We start from the raw sequence: 20,972 nt of genomic DNA on the forward strand, positions 1-20,972 counted from the left end.
CCATGAAATTAAAGGACGCTTACTCCTTGGAAGAAAAGTTATGACCAACCTAGACAACATATTAAAAAGCAGAGACATTACTTTACCAACAAAGGTCCGTCTATTCAAGGCTGTGGTTTTTCTAGTAGTCATGTATGGATGTGAAAGTTGGACTATAAAGAAAGCTGAGCGCCAAAGAATTGATGCTTTTGAACTGTGGTGTTGGAGAAGACTCTTGAGAGTCCATTGGACTGCAAGGAGATCCGAACAATCCATTCTAAAAGAGATCAGTCCTGGGTGTTCATTGGAGGGACTGATGTTGAAACTGAAACTCCAATGCTTTGGCCACCTGATGCGAAGAGCTGACTCATTTGAAAAGACCCTAATGCTTGGAAAGATTGAGGGCGGGAGGAGAAGGGGACAACAGAAGATGAGATGGTTGGATGGCATCACCGACTCAATGGAGATGAGTCTGGGTGAACTCCAGAAGTTGGTGATGGACAGGGAGGCCTGGCGTAAGGTTGAAAAGAGTCGGACACGACTAAGCAACTAAACTGAACGGACTCCAAAGGGGCAGCAGGAAGGAATGTTCTGGGGTGATGGAACAGTGTGGATCCTGATTAGGATGATGCGTACCTGACGCTGGCATTTATCATACTCACAGAACAACGTAGTTTAAAAAGTATGAATCAATTTTACTGGATACAAACTGCAAATTTAACTGAAAAAGTATATCAGGGTTGTTGTTTTTTTTCAGTGCAGATTCAGAAAAAAATGTTCAAAAGAAAACCTGAGTGACTAATGTCTTAGTAGCCTTCAATGGTTCTGTATATGTTCATGTGTACATGCAGACACACAAAAGGGTATGTGTGTGCATGTGTGTGTATGTGTGTGCGTTTGTTTAGCAAATATTTATAAAGAGGGCTTCCTGTGGACTAGGAATTGCCAAAAGCACTGAAGAGATATTGATAAACAACAAAAGCAGAATTTCTGCTTTCATGGTGTGGAAGGGGATAGACAGTAAACAAATAAATAAATCAGTGGATACGCAGCTTTACATAATGGTAAGTGCTGTAGAGACAATAAGACAGGCCTTGAGGATAAAAGTGGAATTGAGGGTTGGGGCCTCTCTGAAGAAATGACCTTAAACTGAGACCTGGAAAGTACAAAGGAGGCGTCCACGTGTGCAAATGCTCAGAGCAGTTCAGGCACAGAAAATGTCGAATGCAAAGACCCTGAGGAGACTTCACTGAGCACAAGAAATACTGAACAGTCTCTCACTCCGACACTCTTAGAAAGGCTGGCTGACGTACAACCACCATCCTTTCCATGCAAGGCTGGGCTTCCTGGGAAATAAGGCAAAGCCTTTAAAATGGAACTAAGCTTTGTGCATTCAGAGAGCCGGCAGCATGTTGGTGAGATGGACCAAGGGAGGGAGGGAGCCAGCAGCAGGCGAGCTCAGAGACATAGGTGGGGACCCGTTTCTGTCGGCTCCAGCCCTTTTGAAAAAGAATTCTTTTATATGAAGCTCTCAGATCCAATGTGAAGTGAACATGGTATGTTTTCTTAGTTCCATCATAGAATTTCCTCTGTATTTTGGATATTTGAGACGTTTGAACTTCTGCTACAGGAAACATTGAGAGTAGACATCCCCTCCCACAGTTTACGATGTAGTTAATTTAGCAGTCCACAGAGTCCTCATGTGTTAAATTCCCAGAAACTGCTCATGAATCTAAGGCTGATGTCACATGTCATTGGTGTTTACATCATTTACCAACAAATTTCATGTTTAAGAGTGAGCATAGGCGTGAGGACATGATATGGCATAAGATTCCACCTCAAACCCCGGTGGAGAAGGTTCTGGTATATAACTTCAGCTGCCTGGCCTTGAGGAACTCATGTCACCTTCAGAATCTCTCCTGGCCTCTGGGCAAACAGTGAATAATTACACTGCTCTCCTGGGGATGGAATGTAGACTATCTGACTTTTGCTCACAGCAGCCTTCTAAATACCAAGCATTGCAAAAATTAGAATTTTGCCTCACCATAATTCATCTCTGCCTCCATAAATCTCTTCTCTGTTTTCAATTAGATTTGATATGCTTCATTATTTCTCCTTTAGAATCATGGTGGAATGTTGCTTTCAACCATTTTATATTCATTCAAATATTGGTTTTCTTTTAGTTCTTGAAGAGATTTCTGTTGGTATCCCATTTGCTTGTTTTCATTATATATGGCATATGTGTGGAAGCAGGGGCAAATGCCAGGTCTTAATCATTGTGCCGGTCGGCATGCTGGCAGGAAACAGTGCCACCCTTGGCAGAAGTCACTGAAAAGAGCTGTGTGGGAACGGTCAAGAGAAACCCATACAGAATAAGAAAGCACCCTGGAGCTAGTAGCGGAAGGGCCTCCTGTACTCGCTTACGCCTCAGGTCAGGAGGAGAGTAGGATTGCCAGAACCCGACAAGAGATGCGGTTCCATGAGAAGGTTCCCAGGGATGAGCACACCCGCTGTCAAACCTCCATGCGGGAGGGGCGGGGGAGGGAAGGGGAGTAAATATCCTGAACCCTGATCCCACCCTCTGTTCTCCTGCCAGTGCTTCCTTCGTCCAGCCCAGCTGGGAGCCGATGGACCAGGCAGCCAGTCGGTGTGGCCCACGGGGGCCGGTTCCTGGCTCACAGCAGAGGCAAGGGTCCAGAGCAATCTGAAGGAGCAGACAGGGGATACCCAGCCCAGGAGTCTGCTGGAGAAAGCACTGCCCCAAATTCATTGACCTGGGTCTCTGCAGTTTGCTTGTCCAGAAATATACATGCACCTCCATCCCCAGCCCCAGCCTGCTTTGATTGCAAGCTCCTTTCTTCTCAGCACTGTTATTGGCCATCTTCAAGTTGAGCTGGTCCCTGTGGCTCATGCCCAGGCCAGCTCACTCTTCTGGGGGTGGTAAGAGTTGACCATTAATTGGTTCCAGGTGTGGCCGCTCACAGTGGCGTGGGGTCCTTGCTCCCCCTCACCCCTCCCCTCTTCCTTTCCCAGGGTGGAGCTTCAGCATGGGGTCAGCCTACCAGTTCCACAGTTGGCGTGTGTTTGTCATCGTCTGCGCCCTCCCCTGTGCCTCCTCGGTGGTGGCCCTCACGTTCATGCCCGAAAGCCCACGGTTCTTGCTGGAGGTAACGTTCATCATTACAAATACTCAAGGAAGCCAGAGACATTGAAACAAGTTCCTTTTAATCCTAGGAGAGTATGTTTGCCTCTTCAGGAGGTACATTTTTCCTTCCTCCCTCCTACAGAACTATGAAGGGTTTGGTTTCATGGAGACATAGTTTCAACAACCAGCATGTGAAAAGACTGCTTCATGGCCTGAAAGCACTAATGTTCCTCCTCAAGCAAGTGGTTTCCCTCCGTGAAGAAAACGCGCCTTATTGTTTTATAAAGGAAACACTCTTCCTTGAGCTGCTGCTGCACTCAGGGTATCAAGGTGTCTGTGTTTCCAGTGCGATGAACCTAAACCATTTGCACTGTTGCACCCAATGGGATCTGACAGTATCACATGGGTTACTGGAAAATCGGGGAGCATGTGTGTTTCACCTCCTGGCCATTCACTGTCGACTCATATCGCTTAGGTTGGGAAACATGATGAAGCCTGGATGATTCTGAAGTTAATTCACGACACAAACATGAGAGCACGGGGTCAGCCTGAGAAGGTCTTCACGGTGAGTACTGCTTCTCGGTGAATCCTTTATGCCAGAGGCCGAGAAACCTTTTCTGAAAAGGCCTGGTCGTAAATTCCTCTCTCGCTGCACCCGCCACTCGTTTCTCGGCATCTCATACTTGCTGCTGCACTGCGGTCGTATGTGCTTTGACCTCTGCGTGGAATGGTCTTCCATCCTCCAGTTACAAAATGTATTCTCAATGGGGAAAACTCATCTAAACTAATAAAAAATTGAATGCATAGTATTTTTTGGAAAGAACAGTATTTTTTTTTCTCAGAACCTCCACCAAAATAAAAACGAGTGGTTTTTAAATCCTTTGATGTAGGCAACATGTAATTACACCAAAAATGTCTAAGTTAGGTTTAAAGGTGATATAAGCAACCTATTCAATGTCTTATAAACAGTGTCAGTTATAGTTCTTAAAATAAGTGAAATAGTTCCTGATTAAACAATCCCTTGACACTTATTGACTCGTTACATTTTTAATATGAAACAGATTTTTCGTAATATGAAGGTATAATTCAGTCTGGCCTCTATCTAAATGATCACAGATTCTTAATTAATATAAATTTTTTTCTGCAGTGTAATGGAGGAACAAAGGTAAATAATGGATGTCCACCATTGAGGACCTGGAATCCTTTGAGTGAACCCTTCTTTTGAGTAGATGCACTACAGAGGAAGAGTAAATTAAAGGATCATAAGGCGAAAGGAATCTTGAGGTGTCAATGTCACCTAACTCTTCTCAGCCGGTTGAGAACAAACCCTCTACCCAAGATTTCTGAGAAGGTGTCTCTGTAGAACCTCATTGTCCTGCTAACCTGCTTTTTCTTCCAGAAGGTCTCAGTTACCAAGTTCATTCACGATCGTCTACATCAATATGACTGTGTAAAGATTAGGTGGGAATAAGATGGGATCACTCTAAAAGAATGGGTCATCTCAATCATTTATATGTGACTTCCAAAGTCATTACAGGATTCCACCATGACACATTCAATCTTTTTCTTATTATATCTACAACATGGCAGATTCACATGCCTTCCACAAAGGTCTTCTTCCTGTGCACCTAATTTGAATACTGTTTTTCAGGATGTTGTTTGCAGCAAACTCCTCTTTTAAGTTCATTCACATTCTCCTTAGCTGATCTCAGCTACTTCCCAGATCTTTTTCTCCAAATGGACAAACTGAGCTCCAGACATACATGTTGAAGGGCTTTGTGGCCATACTCCTATGTACTAGAGGCCCTTCAAATTCTGAATTTCTAAATCTGAACTTCTCACCTGAAGAGTCTCCAAATCTCTTCTTTGTCCGAAGACTTATCAGCAAGTGCCACCAGCACCACCAAAACTAGACCCCTGAAAACTATCCTACTTCTTTCTTTCCTTTATCTCTATTATGTCCAAAAAAATCCAGTATGTCTCATTATTCTCCATCTTAAATATCTCTCATCATTGTCTCTTACTTTCTACCCTTATTTGCCACTGATTTGGTTCATTCCTCCCTACTCCCTGCCCTCTGCCCTTGCACCATTCTTCAGGAGTCACAAAGATTAATTGCACTTTCCATTACAGTCTTTTCTCTTACACCTCTGGATGTTTGCATGTGGTATTCCTCCCACTTGGAATGCCCTTCAAATCATTGATAACACATGGCAAATGTCATACTTCTCCGTAAGCTCCAGCTCAAATTCCACAGTCCATCAAGTCTTCTCTCACACTCCCAGGTCAGCTTGGGTGTTCTGTACAGTATGTCTCTCCCATCTGATGCAGATTTCCACTGGGATACTTTCTAATTTACCTGGTAATTGCTTAGAGATCACTGTGCTTTATGATTGCATCTCCAGGGTCTATACCAGTCCTGGCTCCCATGAGTACTGATGAAAGAATGTACAAACAAACAGACATTAGTGAATGGAGAAGAAGCCTCTCAAAAGTAATATATTGAGTCAGAATGGCCTTCGTCAAAAACACACAAATAACAAATGTTGGTGAGAATGTGGAGAAAAGGGACCCTTTGTACATTGTTGTTGAGAAGTGTAAATTGGTGAAGACACTGTGGAAAACAGTAGGGAGATTCCTCAAAAAACTGAAAATAGAACTACCATATGACTTAACAATGCTGCTCCTGGGTATACATCCAAAAAAACTCAAAAATGTTAATTTGAAAAGATACGTGAACCCATGCAACCCATTGTTCACAGCATTATTTATGATAGCCAAGATACAGAAGCAGTCTATGTGTCCATTAGTGGATGGATGAAGAAGATGATATTATAAATGCAGAACATTATTCAACCATAAAAAAGAATAAAATTTTGCCATTTACAGCAGTATGGGTGAACTTGGAGGGCATTGTGCTAAATGAAATAATTCAGACAGAGAAAGACAAATACCATATACCACTTTTATGTGGAATCTAAAAAAACACAGCAACCTAGTGAATATAACAAAACAGAAGTGGGCTCACAGGTATAGAGAACAAACTAGTGGTTAGCAGTGGGGAGAAGGGGGGGGAGAGGAGAGGGACAGTAAAGGGGTAGGAGAAAAAGGAATTATTATGGGATTATATGAAATCATCTGCATGAACCTTTTGAAATTGTAAAACACTATAGAATTCAATGACTCTTTCATTCAATACAAAAAAGATTTGTTGTCTAGCCGCTAAGTCATGTCCAAGAATTTGTTGTTCAGTCACTAAGTCATGTCCGACTCTTTGCGACCCCATGGACTGCCACATGCCAGGCTTCCACGTCCTCCGCTATCTCCTAGAACCTGCTCAAGTTCATGTCCATTGAGTCAGTGATGCTATCTTAAAAATAGGAATACCCCTGTGATTTAAAAAGAAAACAAAACTCTGGAGTGCCACAAAATAATGACTGGTTTGTAGCTGACCCTGTTTGGAATCCTGCTTTTAACTCAGACATCGTCGTCACTAAATACAGACATCTTTGTTTACATAGCCAGGGAGAGGCTACTGCCCACCTGGTATAATTCAACAGATACCGAGGGTCCTCAAATCACCTCTGTCAAAAGCGGTCTTGGTACCTGGTTTTGTGCAGTAGAAGTACTGCTTCAGATGTTGGCAGTCTCTCCAGAAAGATCTATCGAGAAGTTATCCCTGGCAGGGATAGCGTGTGTGTACGTTTCTGTCCTCTCTCGGGTTTGTCAAAAGCAGGTAGCTTTTGACTAACAAGGTAAGATGGGATAGGTCCACAAAGGAAAAACGCTTTCCTCTTTTTCCCCCCGTCTTTTCAGGCTTCATTCTCTGTGCTGAAAGCACTGCTTCTCCTGACTCTTGGCTCTTTTCCTTAGGAGAAGGAGGCTAGCTTAAGTCAGGGATACGGGCTATACCTCCATCATTTGTTCCCCTTCTGTCACTGAAGAGTCAGTGTTGGTGCTTGCAACTTAAACTCATTCATTAGGACTTCACCTTCTGGTCACCTGTGGGTATTTGCTGGCTAGTCACTGTGGGTTTGGGCTTCCCAGGTGATGGTAGGGATAAAGAATCTGCCTGCTAACACAGGAGACATGGGTTTGATCCCTGGGCCAGGAAGATCTCCTGAAGGAGGAAATGGCAGCCCACTTCAGTATTCTTGCATGGGAAATCCTATGGACAGAGGAGCCTGGTGGGCTCCAGTTCATGGGGTTGCAAAGAGTCGGACGTAACCGAACGCACACTATTTGGTTGTGAGAGAAGGAAGAGAGGGTCAAGAATGGAAGTTATATGGGAAAGTTCTAAGAACTCTGTTTAGGGGCCAAATTCATCAAGTAAGTAGGTTCCAAAGAAAAGTGTGTTCGGTCACTTTTGTCTAAGCAAAGTAATTCTTAATCCACAAGTGGCTCTATCTGGAGTTTTATCTGCTAGTGTGTGCCTTTTTTTAAGTTTATTTTCTTGAAATGGAGTTGATTTACAATGTTGTGTTAATTTCTACTGTACAGCAAAGGGATTCAGTTAGGCATGTCTATGCATTATCGTGTTCTTTTCCATTATGGTTTTTCACAAGATATAGTTCCCTGTGTCATACAGTAGGACTTTGTTGTTTATCCGTCCTCTTTGTAATAGTTTGCTAATCCCAAACTCTCAATCCTTCCCTCCCCCACCTCCCAATGTGTGCCTTTTTAGTCGTGATTCAGAGAAGGGCATTTTGTTTCACTTAATTCCGTTACTACTTACTCTTCCCCTCTTCTTTATGGCGTTCACCCTCTCATTCATTCTTTATTCAGTTCTTTTAGGTGCCTCTGAGTCTGTACACTGACACCAGTGGTCTCATATTTATGGATACCTGCTTATGTATCAAACACCTGCTTCCTTTTTGTTGGCGTCCGCTTTCATTCCTTTAAAAACAAATTGTAAGCCTAAACGCTACAACTTCAGAGACGAAAACTCAGCACTTTGCCCTCTGTTGCTCTTTACAGGTAAACAGAATCAAAACCCCAAGACAGATAGATGAACTGATTGAAATTGAGAGCGACACGGGAACATGGTTCAGAAGGTGCTCTGTTCGCATCCGCACAGAACTGTATGGCGTAAGTAACAAGCCCGCCCTGACTCGCGGGCCCGCTTGTCGCTGGAGGTTAGTCAGAAACAGGGTTGACAGAATCCGCCCCGTGAGTGGGGCTCTTCCCCCTCCTACCCAAGGCACCTGACTCCTGGTGTGGGACCAGGTAATGGGATTCCCTTGCGATCAGCAGGGTAGCCAAGACGTTGCTTTTGGTGGGGAGGGAAGGTGTTAAACAAGGAGTCCTACCAGTGACGGGGTACACCTGTCTGTTGGAAGCTGATAAATACAAATTCCAGCATTTGGTTTCCTGTAGCCTTTAGCTTTGGAGAACGCAGTGGCAACCCACTCCAGTGTTCTTGCCTGGAGAATCCCAGGGACGGGGGAGCCTGGTGGGCTGCCGTCTATGGGGTCGCACAGAGTCGGACACCACTGAAGTGACTTAGCAGCAGCAGCAGCCTTTAGCTTTTACATTTTAAGTCCAAATGAATCCAGCCCGAAGAAAAGGCAACATTTTTTTTATAATTTGTGAGAGGGGGTTGGGAAATAGAGTTGCCTAGGGACTGGCATAAGAAAACTAACTCTCTGATATTTCACAGATTTGGTTGACTTTTATGAGATGTTTCACCTACCCAGTCAGGGAAAATACCATAAAACTCACGATTGTATGGTTCACGCTGTCCTTTGGGTAAGTGATCCTTATGTTTTTGGTGAACGAAATCTTTAAATTTGCCTACTGTAACTCCCAACCTCGCTGCTTTCTTCTCTTATACTGTGATGCTATTAACTCTAGGATGTTTTTTCTTTTTAGATTTGCTAACAGTTACAGTTTTTATCAAGCAATCATTTTATTTATGTTGTCATAAAGCTGGGGTGGCAAAACCAACGGTGTTTGGAAAGTTCGATAAGACCAAGGATGCTTTGCTCCCATGAATTCTCCACTCTCTCCTTATTGGCAGAGCTCCATCCCTGCTGGCCTCTTTGTTCTTCCTCCAATGTGTCAGAACTTTCTTGAACATGTCCTATCTCGGGTCTGTGCCCTACCCCTAGACATGGACCAGCTCGTTTCTCTCCTCCTTTGAGGCTTTCCTCCTATGCCACCTTCTCAGTGATACTTCCCCAAGTACCTTATTAAAACTGCAGCTTCTCAGTCCCCCTTCAGATTCCCTGTCCCCTTCTCAGCCTTATTATTCCCCCATTGTGCCTTCTATCATCTTCTAATAGACAAAAAGCTTTTTCATTCTGTAGGAATAAAGAAGGCTCTGTCTTCCTCCTCTGGAAGCTCTGTGAGAACAGAGATTTTGAACTGTTTTGCTCACTGATATACAGCCCTGGCACAAAATAAGTGCTCAATAAATAGCTGCCAGGCCTTCCCAGGGGGTTCAGTGGTAAAGAATCATCCTGCCAATGCAGGAGACAAATTTGAATGCAGAGTTCCAAAGAATAGCAAGGAGAGATAAGAAAAGACTTCTTCAGTGATCAGTGCAAAGAAATAGAGGAAAACAATGGATTGGAAAAGACTAGGGATCTCTTCAAGAAAACTAGGTATACCAAGAGAATATTTCATGCAAAGATGGGGACAATAAAGGACAGAAATGATATGGACCTATCAGAAGCAGAAGATATTAAGAAGAGGTGGCAAGAATACACAGAAAAACTATACGAAAAAGAGCCTCATGACCCGGATAACCACAATGGTGTGATCACTGACCTAGAGCCAGACATCCTGGACTGTGAAGTCAAGTGGGCCTTAGAAAGCATCACTACGAACAAAGCTAGTGGAGGTGATGGAATTCCAGTTGAGCTATTTCAAATCCTGGAAGATGATGCTGTGAAAGTGCTGCACTCAATATGCCAGCACTGGAAAATTCAACAGTGACCACAGTACTGAAAAAGATCAGTTTTCATTCCAATCCCAAAGAAAGGCAATGCCAAAGAATGTTCAAACTACCACACAATTGCACTCATCTCACATGCTAGCAAAGTAATGCTCAAAATTCTCCAAGCCAGGCTCCAACAATATGTGAACCATGAACTTCCAGATGTTCAAATTGGTTTTAGAAAAGGCAGAGGAACCAGAGATCAAATCACCAATATCTGCTGGATCATCGAGAAAGCAAGAGAGTTCCAGAAAAACATCTACTTCCGGTTTATTGACTATGCCAAAGCCTTTGACTGTGCGGATCACAACAAACTGTGGAAAATTCTTAAAGAGATGGGAATACCAGACCCCCTTGCCTGCCTCCTGAGAAATCTGTATGCAGGTCAAGAAGCAACAGTTATAACTGGACATGGAACAACAGGCTGGTTCCAAATTGGGAAACGAGTACATCAAGGCTGTATATTGTCACCCTGCTTATTTAACTTCTATGCAGAGTACATCATATGAAATGCCAGGCTGGATGAAGCACAAGCTGGAATCAAGATTGCCAGGAGAAATATCAATAACTTCAGATATGCAGATGACACTACGTTATGGCAGAAAGTGAAGAACTAAAGACCCTCTTGATGAAAATGAAAGAGGAGAGTGAAAAAGTTAACTTAAAACTCAACATTCAGAAAACTTAAGATCATCGCATCCAGTCCCACCACTTCATGGCAAATAGATGGGAACAATGGAAACAGTGAGAGACTTTATTGAGACTTGATTTATCCAAAATCACTGCAGAAGGTGACTGCAGCCATGAAATTAAAAGCTGCTTGCTCCTTGGAAGAAAAGCTATGACAAACCTAGACAGAATATTAAAAAGCAGGGACATTACTTTGCCAACAAAGGTCCATCTAGTCAAGGCTATGGTTTTTCCAGTGGTCATGTATGGATGTGAGAGTTGGACTATAAAGAAAGGTGAGCACCAAAGAATTGATGCTTTTGAACTGTGGTGGTGGAGAAGACTCTTGAAAGTCCATCGGACTGTAAGGAGATCTAACCAGTCCATCCTAAAGGAAATCAGTCCTGAATATTCACTGGAAGGACTGATGTTGAAGCTGAAACTCCAATACTTTGGCCACGTGATGTGAAGAACTGACTTATTGGACAAGACCCTGATGCTGAGAAAGACTGAAGGTGGGAGGAGAAGGGGACGACAGAGGATGAGATGGTTGGATGGCATCACCAACTCGATGGACGTGAGTTTAAATAGGCTCTGGGAGTTGGTGATGGGCAGGGAAACCTGGCGTGCCACAGTCCTTGAGGTGGCAAAGAGTCAGACAAGACTGAGCAACTAAACTGAACTGAATGCGGAAGATAAGGAGATACAAGTTCAGTCCCTGGGTCAGGAAGATTCCCTGGAGGGGAAAATGGCAACCCACTACAGTATTCTTGTCTAGAGAATCCTGGACAGAGGAGCCTGGCAGGCTACACTCCATAGGATCGCAGAGTGGAGACGACTGAAGTGACTTAGCATGGACGCGTGCAAGTTTCTACTATGTGCTAAACACTGGCTAGATCCAAAGAAAAAGCAAAACAAACGTCTTGCTCTTGAAATGTGAAGAGTTACAGAATAATATCTATGATTTATTTTGTTTACTTACCTGTTATTGACCACATTTTAAGCCTATGATTTCCTTAAACAGTCCCTGAAACTTCAAACAATATGTAGCATTCAGTGGCTATCCAGTAAACACTGGTGAATAAATGGAACGTAGCAGAAACTCCTGCATGTTATTGATGATGAATGTTCCAGGGTGTTATGCTTCCCTCATTGTTGCCATTTTTGAAGATTTGTATCCTCTGGAGATGAATAGAGATCCCTGCAGAGTTGCTGCCTCCAGAGTCATTTTATATTCAGTGGCCACCACTCACACCCCTGTAGTAATTATGTCATGATCTATGAAGACAAGAGGCTGGAATCTATGGAATCCCGAGGCAGAGATATTTCAGGAATCCTGATGACAATGCTGATGATAAAAACGACTTAGTCTTTTGAGCACTCACTATGTGCTGGGTATTTTGCATTCCATTTAATCTAAGCAGTTGCCCAGGGAGGTGGTTACTCTCATCATTCTGATATTAGAGATGGCAGGTAACTGATGCTTTGATAACTTACCCAAGATCACATGGCTGGTAAGTGGCAAGGCCAGGATTCTAAACCTAGCTTGTCTATCTGCACAAGTGATTCTCATAACCACTTCTTCCCTTGTGTAGCTCAGTGTAACTGGGGATAAATCAGAGCAGTGGTTCTCAAACTTGAGTATCAGAAGAGTTCCTTGGAGGACTCCACCCCACAGTTTCTGATTCAGCAGGTCTGGATGAGGCCCAAGGGTCTGCATTTCTAACAAGTTCCCAGGTGATGCTGATGGTGCTGGTCCAGGCATTGTCCAGTGAAGATATAACATCAGCCACATGCATCATTTTAAATGTCCTGGCGGTCACGTTTAAAAAGGGGTGAAAAAAAAGGAAAAGGAAACTGGTGAAACAAACTTTAATAATATATCTTATTATTATTAATGATATAGTATTACATCTTATTAATAATAAAACAATAATTATTACTTTAATAAACAAACTTTAATAATATATCTTATTTCACTCATTTTGTCTAAAATATTATCATTTCTTGACATTTAATCAATATGATTAATGACTTAATTTTACATTTTTCCCATACGTGTGTCTCATCTGGACTGGTCACATTTAACTGCTCATACCTGTGGTTAGCAGCTACTGCTCTGAAGATCATGGCAGCGTGGCTGAGCTGTAACCTGTTAGAATGACACACTAGAGGCGAGAGGTAGAAAGTGGGCAATAACCTGGCTTTTCCAATAAATACTTAAATGACCTTTTTCCCAGCCTTGAACCTCGGGGGCATGGACTCTGCCCCCAGGCTAACAGGACCACGGTAGTGAAGGAACCAAGAAAAATCCATTAATAAAGAGGTCATTGTCTAAGGGCCCTCACAGTTTGGGGACCCCAGGAGTTTGTAGCTCGAGACTAGGAGATGGGGTTCTTCAGTGCAGCCTAAGGGGATGAGGAGAAACCTCTGGGCCAGGATGCGCCTCTGTAGGATGGAATTCTTACACATGTCTCTTTCCCAAGGAGGGACTCAGGACCTGGGATTCTCCAAGGAAACATAAGCCATCCCTCTAGCTTGATTCTTGCAGACCTGTGATGAGGAGGGGCCAATGAGATTCCTGTTTGCTGACCCATAATGCTAAGGGACTGGGGTGGGGTGCGGGGAGTGGGGGCACAGTGCCAATTAACAGTGCTTCTCCGGGAACCACCACCTCTCTGAAAGTAACAGGGAGGCAGTCATGGCCGCTAGAGTGCCAGCACCTTTAGAGACGCCTTTACAGCATGCACCCACTGGGTCTCCAGGTGGCGGCCATGGGCATAGCTCCGGCAGCAGCTCCAGGGGAAGTGACGAGAAAAGATGGTTTCTCTGTGATATGGAATTCTGAAATGTGATCATTCTTTAAAAAGGATCAAGCTCCGAGCCTTTAGAGTGGGAGCACTCACTCCAAGACTCTAGACTACCAGAGAACTAATCCTAGGGAGTATCAAATAGTGAGAACACACACAAAGGAAACCATTTAGATACAAGACCAGGCATCACCCAACCACCAGAGGCACCCTGTGCAGGATGCCTCATCTAAACAACAAACAAAGCAAAGATACAAACCCAATCATCAGCAGACGGGATTACCACCTAACTCAGCCTTGCCCATCAGAGGAAAAACAAACAAATGAAAAAACCCAGCACAAATCTCACCCTATACGAAGCTTACTGGACCAATCTTAGGAGAGCAGAAACCAAAAGGAAGAAAGAATTCAACCTTGAAGGCTGGGAAAAGGATACCTCAAACACAATAAGTTAAAATAATAATAATGAAAAGGCAGAGAAATACTACACAAATGAAGGAACAAACTAGAAACACAGAAGTCCAAAAAAGAGAAGAGGAAATAGACAAACTACCTGAAAAAGAATTCAGAATAATGATAGTAAAGATGATGAAAAACCTTGAAAGCAAACACCTTTACAAACTCACATTTCTTTGTCTTTGCAGGTACTACGGATTATCTGTTTGGTTCCCCGATGTCATTAAACATCTGCAGTCGAATGTGTTGAAAAATGTAGATGAACCAAAAGTGAAATTTTCAGATGCAACTATTAACTTTACAATGGCAAATCAGATTATTACCGGAATGGAATGTGACAATGGCAGGTCTAGAAACTTTTAAATCATTTAATTTCCTACCTCGTCTTAAAAATGTATTTCTTATTTGCCTTCATGACACTAAAATATGCGTATGCATGATTTTTTTTCAGTTGGTACCTGTAGTCATTTTCAGACTGAATTCAAATGCTTCCAAATAGCCTTTAAAGAAAAGATACACGTATATCAGTTAATTCACTTAAATTCCTTCTTAAACTGAGCTACTTGCCATTTGTAAAGGAGTGGAATTGACTGGTGTGAAAAGAAAATTCAGAGAGGCCTTGGAAAGTGAGCAAAATAAATTGTTACAGAAGGGCAGAGTAAGGATTATGAGAAAACAGGTTATAGTGTTATTTAACTTAAAGAGGAAATCTGACAGGTGATTTCATGCCTGTTTTCTGTCTCTGGAAAAGGGAGCTACTCTTCAGAATTCCTTCCTTCTCCACTATGCTGGTTCAAGAATTGGGGTTAAGTTGTATCAGAGAAAGTTTCAGTTAAAGAATAGGAATGATTTTCCAAAGTTAAGGGCTTTGAAAATAGGAGATAAGTTAGCAAAGGACATTTTTGAGTACGGAGTGTGGAACTCCTCGTGATGTGGAGGAAGAACTGATTCAAGAAATGGTCGTGGTTTATTTTTTGGAGATGAAAAAGGGCAGACAAGGCCCTCATTTCTACCCATTATTTATCTGAATAAATGGTTGCTGGTATGACTTTCTGTTGGTTTACATCATTCTTAGGAAATTCTTCCAATTTAAAAAGAGATCAAAGTAAAAGTCTAACATAATTGATAAAAGTTTCTCTAGGCAAAAACCAGTTTGGAAAGATGAAAAATAATTCTGTGGGATGCTTATGGTTTGTGTAATGACAAGGAGAGTTACCAACTAGGAGGTAACTGTAGATTGGCAATTCACTGGGAGGCCTGATCCACAGAGGATCACCTTTACTCTCCCTCCAAAATACTGACTTGAATCTGTACTTGTTTTTCCACAGAAATCTTGGAGTCAAGTGCTCTATAATTCTAGGTTGAAAATTGACTTCATTATTTAAAAATTATTCTAATCTCATTAGAAATTTCTAGTATGCCATATTTTAAAGAAAAAGTTCTAAGCTGGTCAGTCATGGAGAAATTTTTTACTTTGGCAATATAATGATTAATAATTTTAATAGTATTAAAATCCTTGTAAAGCCTATAAGTTTACTTTAGAAGGTGATAGAAAAAAAATTTTTTTTTGTCTTTCACTGAAATTTGAAATACCACTAACTAATACATTTTTAAAAAATAGTTTTCCTGTTCAGCATTCTAAAATGGCAGTTCTTCATGTACTGATAAGGAGTGGCCTCTGAAGTAGACTCTGAGGAGAACAAAGCAAAGTGTAGAATAGTGTCTTCTTTGCTGGCATGCTGAATGCAGAGCACTTCCTGAAGAGCATACGAGAAAATGAGAACAGTGGTCCTCTCTGGGAAAAACAACTGGATAGCTTGAGAATGGGAGGGAAAAGACTTATTTTCTCCTTTTTGAACATTTTGAATTGTTCTCCATGTGTATTCTATGCAGATAGCATCCAGTGAAAAGAATAATAATTGTTTCCCCTTTCCAAATGCAGTTTCATTTCAGAAAATTAGTGATCTTAAAATGTGCCGTGATTTGTCCTCCTTCTGTAGATAGAATGCCTAGATGGCTTAGGTGATCTTACTCTGAACTCCTAGAGTAGGGGGTGAATTTTTTAAGGAGGTTGGTCTCATAGGCACTTAGTGCATTCCGAGCTGACAAATGCAGCCTGGCGTTAGAGTGAGGACGATCTTTAAAATCTCAGTAGTGAATTGCTTTTAAGTCATCTTCCTTGCCTAGGAGGGTTGGTCCCTTTCTGCTCTAATAACACTGGTATTTGGTGTATTAACTTCTTCCCCAGTTGAGCAAGCATTTTCCTCTCAATAACTGGTGAAGGATACATTCACAGTCTCTTAATAAATTACCAAGACACATTGATGGATATGTATACATGTCTCCCAAGGGTCTTTATCAACACTTAATATCTGAACCATAAACTCTTCTAAGATGTCAGAATGATTGTGCCTGTTATCATCTCCACCTTCCCTCTCGCATCACCCAAAAATGAATCGGAGCAAGTTTCATCATTCTACCATTTCCAAAAGTAGGCTGAGCTATGGTCATTCAGCTTGGTTTGAGGAATACCTCTTGGTGCTGAGAAGAAAAATATTCTTGGAAATGACTGTGAGCTATGAGTTTCTTGACCCTTGAGGTAATCATTCCTCACATAAGTGATTCTCCCATCATCTCTTCAAGATAATTGGAAGTCCCTACGCTAGAATAAAGAATCTTTGGGTTATCAGCTTGGGAAATAGACATTCATTAAAAGTAAGCATGGGAGCACATGCTCAAGTTACAGCTGTTAGCCCCAAATAGAGAATTTTCAGATAAAGGCATATGTGAAGGAGCAAGAGGGAGGATAGGATTGAAAAATAAAGAATCGGTAGCCACAGGTAATCTCCAAACTCACTGCCTTCAACTGTATACCCCACAAACACCCTTTTAACAACATTGCTGAAAGCTATATGAAGTTATTTAGGATGCCATCTCTTTTTCTGGTGGAAAATAATATTGGGGAACAATGAGATAGTCAAAAGGACAGGCTCTATGAGGAAGAGGGGGGAAAGCTAAGAGTTTAGAAAATCCAGAAGCCACTGTCCTTTTTAATTAAGAGAATCCGTAGTAGAACCTCAGGCAACCCTCTTCAGTATTCTTTCCTGGAGAGTCCCATAGACAGAGGAGCCTGGTGGGCTACAGACCATCGTGTCGCAGAGTCGGACATACTGAAACGATTTAGCACGGCCCACAGTGGACCGTCACATCTCTAAATCTGTTTGACTTAACTTTGAACCCCGATAGACATAATCACTGACATGAATTTTTCATGTGTGTTGGACAGATTTGCAGGGATCAGGTTCAAATCCATAACTTTCAAAAATTCAGTTTTTAAGTCCTGCACCTTTGAGGATGTGACTTCAGTCAACACCTACTTCAAGAACTGCACGTTTATTGAAACTGTTTTTAACAAAACAGGTAGGTGTACCACTTAACCCTGCCTGGATCCTCTTCACAGCCCTGGTTCTTGGGAGAAACATGATACCTATTTGGTGATAGGTATGGGCAGACGCTTATGGGGGAAGTGAACGTTGAAGTACAAATGAACAAACTCCCTCCATCAGGTTGGGTCAAAGCTGAGCTTGTAGTGACTGTTTTTGTCAGATTTAATGCAGATGGAACAGGCTGAGCTCAAAGTTGGCAGGAAAAAAAAAAAATCCTGTGGTGAATAATTTTTAGAGCAGAGAATTAACCTGTAGTCATTTGACAGTCTTGATTTCAAACTCTGCTATTAGCTTAAGTGAGCTGGCCTGAACTACAGAGATGGACAAGTACATGCCCAGTCACATATAGTCTTTTAATTCAATCCATTTAATGGAGTCTGGGAAACACCCCAGGGGAAAAGAGGAGGGAAGCAAACATTGACTGAACGCTGACTATATGCTGGTTCCTATCTCAGGTTATTAGACACTCATTGTCTTGTTCAATTTTCACAATAGCGGAAGCTTCAAAAACTGCAGTAATTTGGCCACAGTTGTACAGCTGCTCACAGCTGACATATGAGCCCAGGCTCATCTGATCACACAGCCCCTGCTCTATCACCCCGCACATTGGTCCATCTGTCCCATGAGGTCAAAATAATGGCCCAACACCAGCAGAAGGACCAGCGCCACTTTGTTACCAGCCCTGCCTTCTCGATGCTCAGACGGGAGCCACCTCTGTTTAGCTCCAAGTAAGGATGGGGTCAGGGTTCTTAGGGTTTGTTTAAACAGTGATTTCTCACTGTCTTCCAACCCATTCAACCTCAGAAGACCAGCTTTTTAGGCCGATTTTGATCAGCGAGGATAACTGTTTTGATCCTCATTACCTTTTAGCAGAACCCACCATCATCTGCAACTCCTTTTGGCTAGATCCAAGATTCAGAACAAAACTCAACAGTGAATGCTGGTGACTATCCAGTGAGACCAACTCTGGTTCCTCCACTTAAACCTTCACTTGCAAATTCAGCTTCAAGGACCCAAGGAAAGTCCTTTTTCTTCTCACTGCCTCAGAGCCCTATAAAATGGCAGTAGTAAGGCTGATTCATGCACATTTTAGAACAAATTATTTTTGTAATTGTAGTGTAAAAGCTATTAGTACTCTAATGCTGGTCCTTATGTAACATGATAATTAGAACAAAGTAACAACATAAAGGAGTCAGCAAGCAATATAATTAGCGATGACCAACCATAAGAAATCAGGGGAAAATTGGACTCCATTTATTCCTTTATGCAATAAAGGTATTCCTTCCTTCAACTGCATTGGGACCCTGTAACCCAGGGTCCTTGACTAGACCCTGTGCCTTGGCCAGCTCTGAAACCCTCAGGGAGCTTCCAGTACCATGGTTTTTTTCTGAAATTCTTGGAAAGCTTGTTCATATTGGTGTACCAGCCTGATGCACTGAACTTTCTTTGTGTCCACAGATTTTGAGCCATATAAATTCATTAACTGCAGATTTCAAAACAGCACATTTTTGTACAACAAGACAGGATGCCAGTTTACCTTTGATGATGACTATAGTGCCTACTGGATTTATTTTGTCAACTTCCTGGGGACACTGGCGGTGTTGCCAGGGAACATCGTGTCTGCTCTCCTGATGGACAGAATCGGGCGCTTAACGATGCTAGGTATGTGCTTGCTTTCATGGAAAACATAGGCGCCGCCCTTGCGATCTAGAGGGAGCCTGTCTCCTGTATTCCTCCCTACCCCCCTAGGATTTGCATCCCACAGAAATGAGGAGAAATCTCCTAAGACCTTTCATTAAGACTAAATTTTAGTTAAAAAAAAAAAGTCTCTAATTACATCTCATTCGAACCGCTTCTGTGAGTTAACAGACTGAGAAACTAATTGTGTGTGACTAATGTCCATTTTTCTACTTAGGTGGCTGAGTAATTGGTGATGTGTGTTTCATGCTTGCTGTGTTGAGAAGGTAGTTGAGAAGTAAAGCTTATATACAGATAAATACACCTGTAGCTGAGCTTTTTGAACCCAGAGTGCAGTTTCCTCTTGGGATTCAGTTTTGCTGTGAGATCTCAGAGAACCAGGGGTCCTTGCTTTACTGAGATGACAGGAAACACCCCCACTTTTTGTCTGCTACGTTGGCAGGTGGCTCTATGGTGCTTTCGGGGATCAGCTGTTTCTTCCTTTGGTTTGGCACCAGTGAATCCATGATGATAGGCATGCTGTGTCTGTACAACGGGTTGACCATCTCGGCCTGGAACTCTCTTGATGTGGTCACCGTGGAGCTGTACCCTACAGATCGGAGGTATGTTGAAATGGGCCTCCAGCAAGAGGTGCTCTGAGCCCCATGAGACCACTGAAAATCAGCCAAACTTCTCATTTCCTCCCCAAAGTGAAATTCCAAAGAAAAAAAATCTGGCTTATGAAGTTGTAGGTTCTATTCATATCTTTCATTTATTCTTCATTTTTTAATAAAGCCAAACATGATTTCTTCTTCATTGACTATTACACTCAGTACCATATAAATGTTATTACTTTGAAAACAGTTTGTAGATTAGTTTCACAATTTGAAAACATTCCTGGGGATTCATGATGATTGCTGAGAAGGGAAAGTCATGAATTCAGTGCTAAATATTACATTGGAATAGTTACAATGGAAATTGTTCCCAGATCTTTATAGCTTTATTTTATTTACAGCTAGATAGTTTTATAGCAATGTATATATTATATAGTTAACTATATGTAATATGTGTATTATATAGTTAAACATATATTCAGTATTAGCATTAAATATATATACTAAATATTACAGTTACATTTAACTAAAATGTGGTATGGGAAAATCAGGTTTGCCTAGGAACTGTGAAGTCTTTTGAGTATACATGAGTATTTAATTTATTAGACATTAATAACACATTGAAGTAACACTTTGAGGATTTGTTTTCTTTCTATTTAAGGACAGGCCTTTCTCTAGTTAGGGGACTGGGGGCGCTCTAGTTACGGGCAGTGGGGGCACCTGGAGAGTGCAGTGCCTGGGCTTCTCCTTGCAGAGGCTTCTCTTGTTGGGGAACATGGGCTCTAGGGCAGGCAGGTTTCGGTACTGCAGCACGTGGGTTTAGCAGCCACAGTTCGTGAGCTCTCAAGCACAGGCTCAACACTTGTGGCACCTGGGCTTGGTAGCTTCCATGCTCATGGGATCTTCCCAGATCAGGGATTGAACCCATGTCTCCTGCATTGGTAGGCGGATTCTTTACCACTGAGCCACCAAGGAAGCTCTGAAGTTTGTTTTTTTTTAAACCTGATTTTTTTTTTTGAGGTTTAGTCGATGTTCAATATATATAAGTTTCAGATATACAACATAGTGACTCAACTTTTAAAGGTTATATCCACTTATAGTTATTAGAAGATATTGGCTATATTCCATGTGTTATACAATATGTCCTTGCAGCTTATTTATTTTACACATCTACTCATATATTTTAAAAAGAACATGTGGGGGAATATGGTTGCTAGCAGGAGTTACTCGGACAAT

At 42.1% G+C, this 20,972-nt stretch overlaps 1 protein-coding gene across 3 annotated transcripts in view; it reads left to right on the forward strand.

Annotated features, from left to right (window-relative positions):
* Positions 1–20,972, forward strand: part of SV2C (synaptic vesicle glycoprotein 2C) — a 163,764-nt gene that overhangs the window by 128,114 nt on the left and 14,678 nt on the right. For all 3 annotated transcript variants that reach the window (XM_069595340.1, XM_069595341.1, XM_069595342.1), the window contains 8 exons: positions 3,013–3,146; positions 3,600–3,689; positions 8,102–8,212; positions 8,784–8,872; positions 14,188–14,346; positions 17,286–17,419; positions 18,904–19,107; positions 19,586–19,745. In XM_069595340.1, the coding sequence (XP_069451441.1) occupies positions 3,013–3,146; positions 3,600–3,689; positions 8,102–8,212; positions 8,784–8,872; positions 14,188–14,346; positions 17,286–17,419; positions 18,904–19,107; positions 19,586–19,745 (1,081 nt within the window). The remainder of the gene's footprint in view (positions 1–3,012; positions 3,147–3,599; positions 3,690–8,101; positions 8,213–8,783; positions 8,873–14,187; positions 14,347–17,285; positions 17,420–18,903; positions 19,108–19,585; positions 19,746–20,972) is intronic.

The sequence above is a fragment of the Ovis canadensis genome, chromosome 7, assembly GCF_042477335.2.
Source record: "Ovis canadensis isolate MfBH-ARS-UI-01 breed Bighorn chromosome 7, ARS-UI_OviCan_v2, whole genome shotgun sequence".
NCBI lineage: Eukaryota > Metazoa > Chordata > Mammalia > Artiodactyla > Bovidae > Ovis > Ovis canadensis.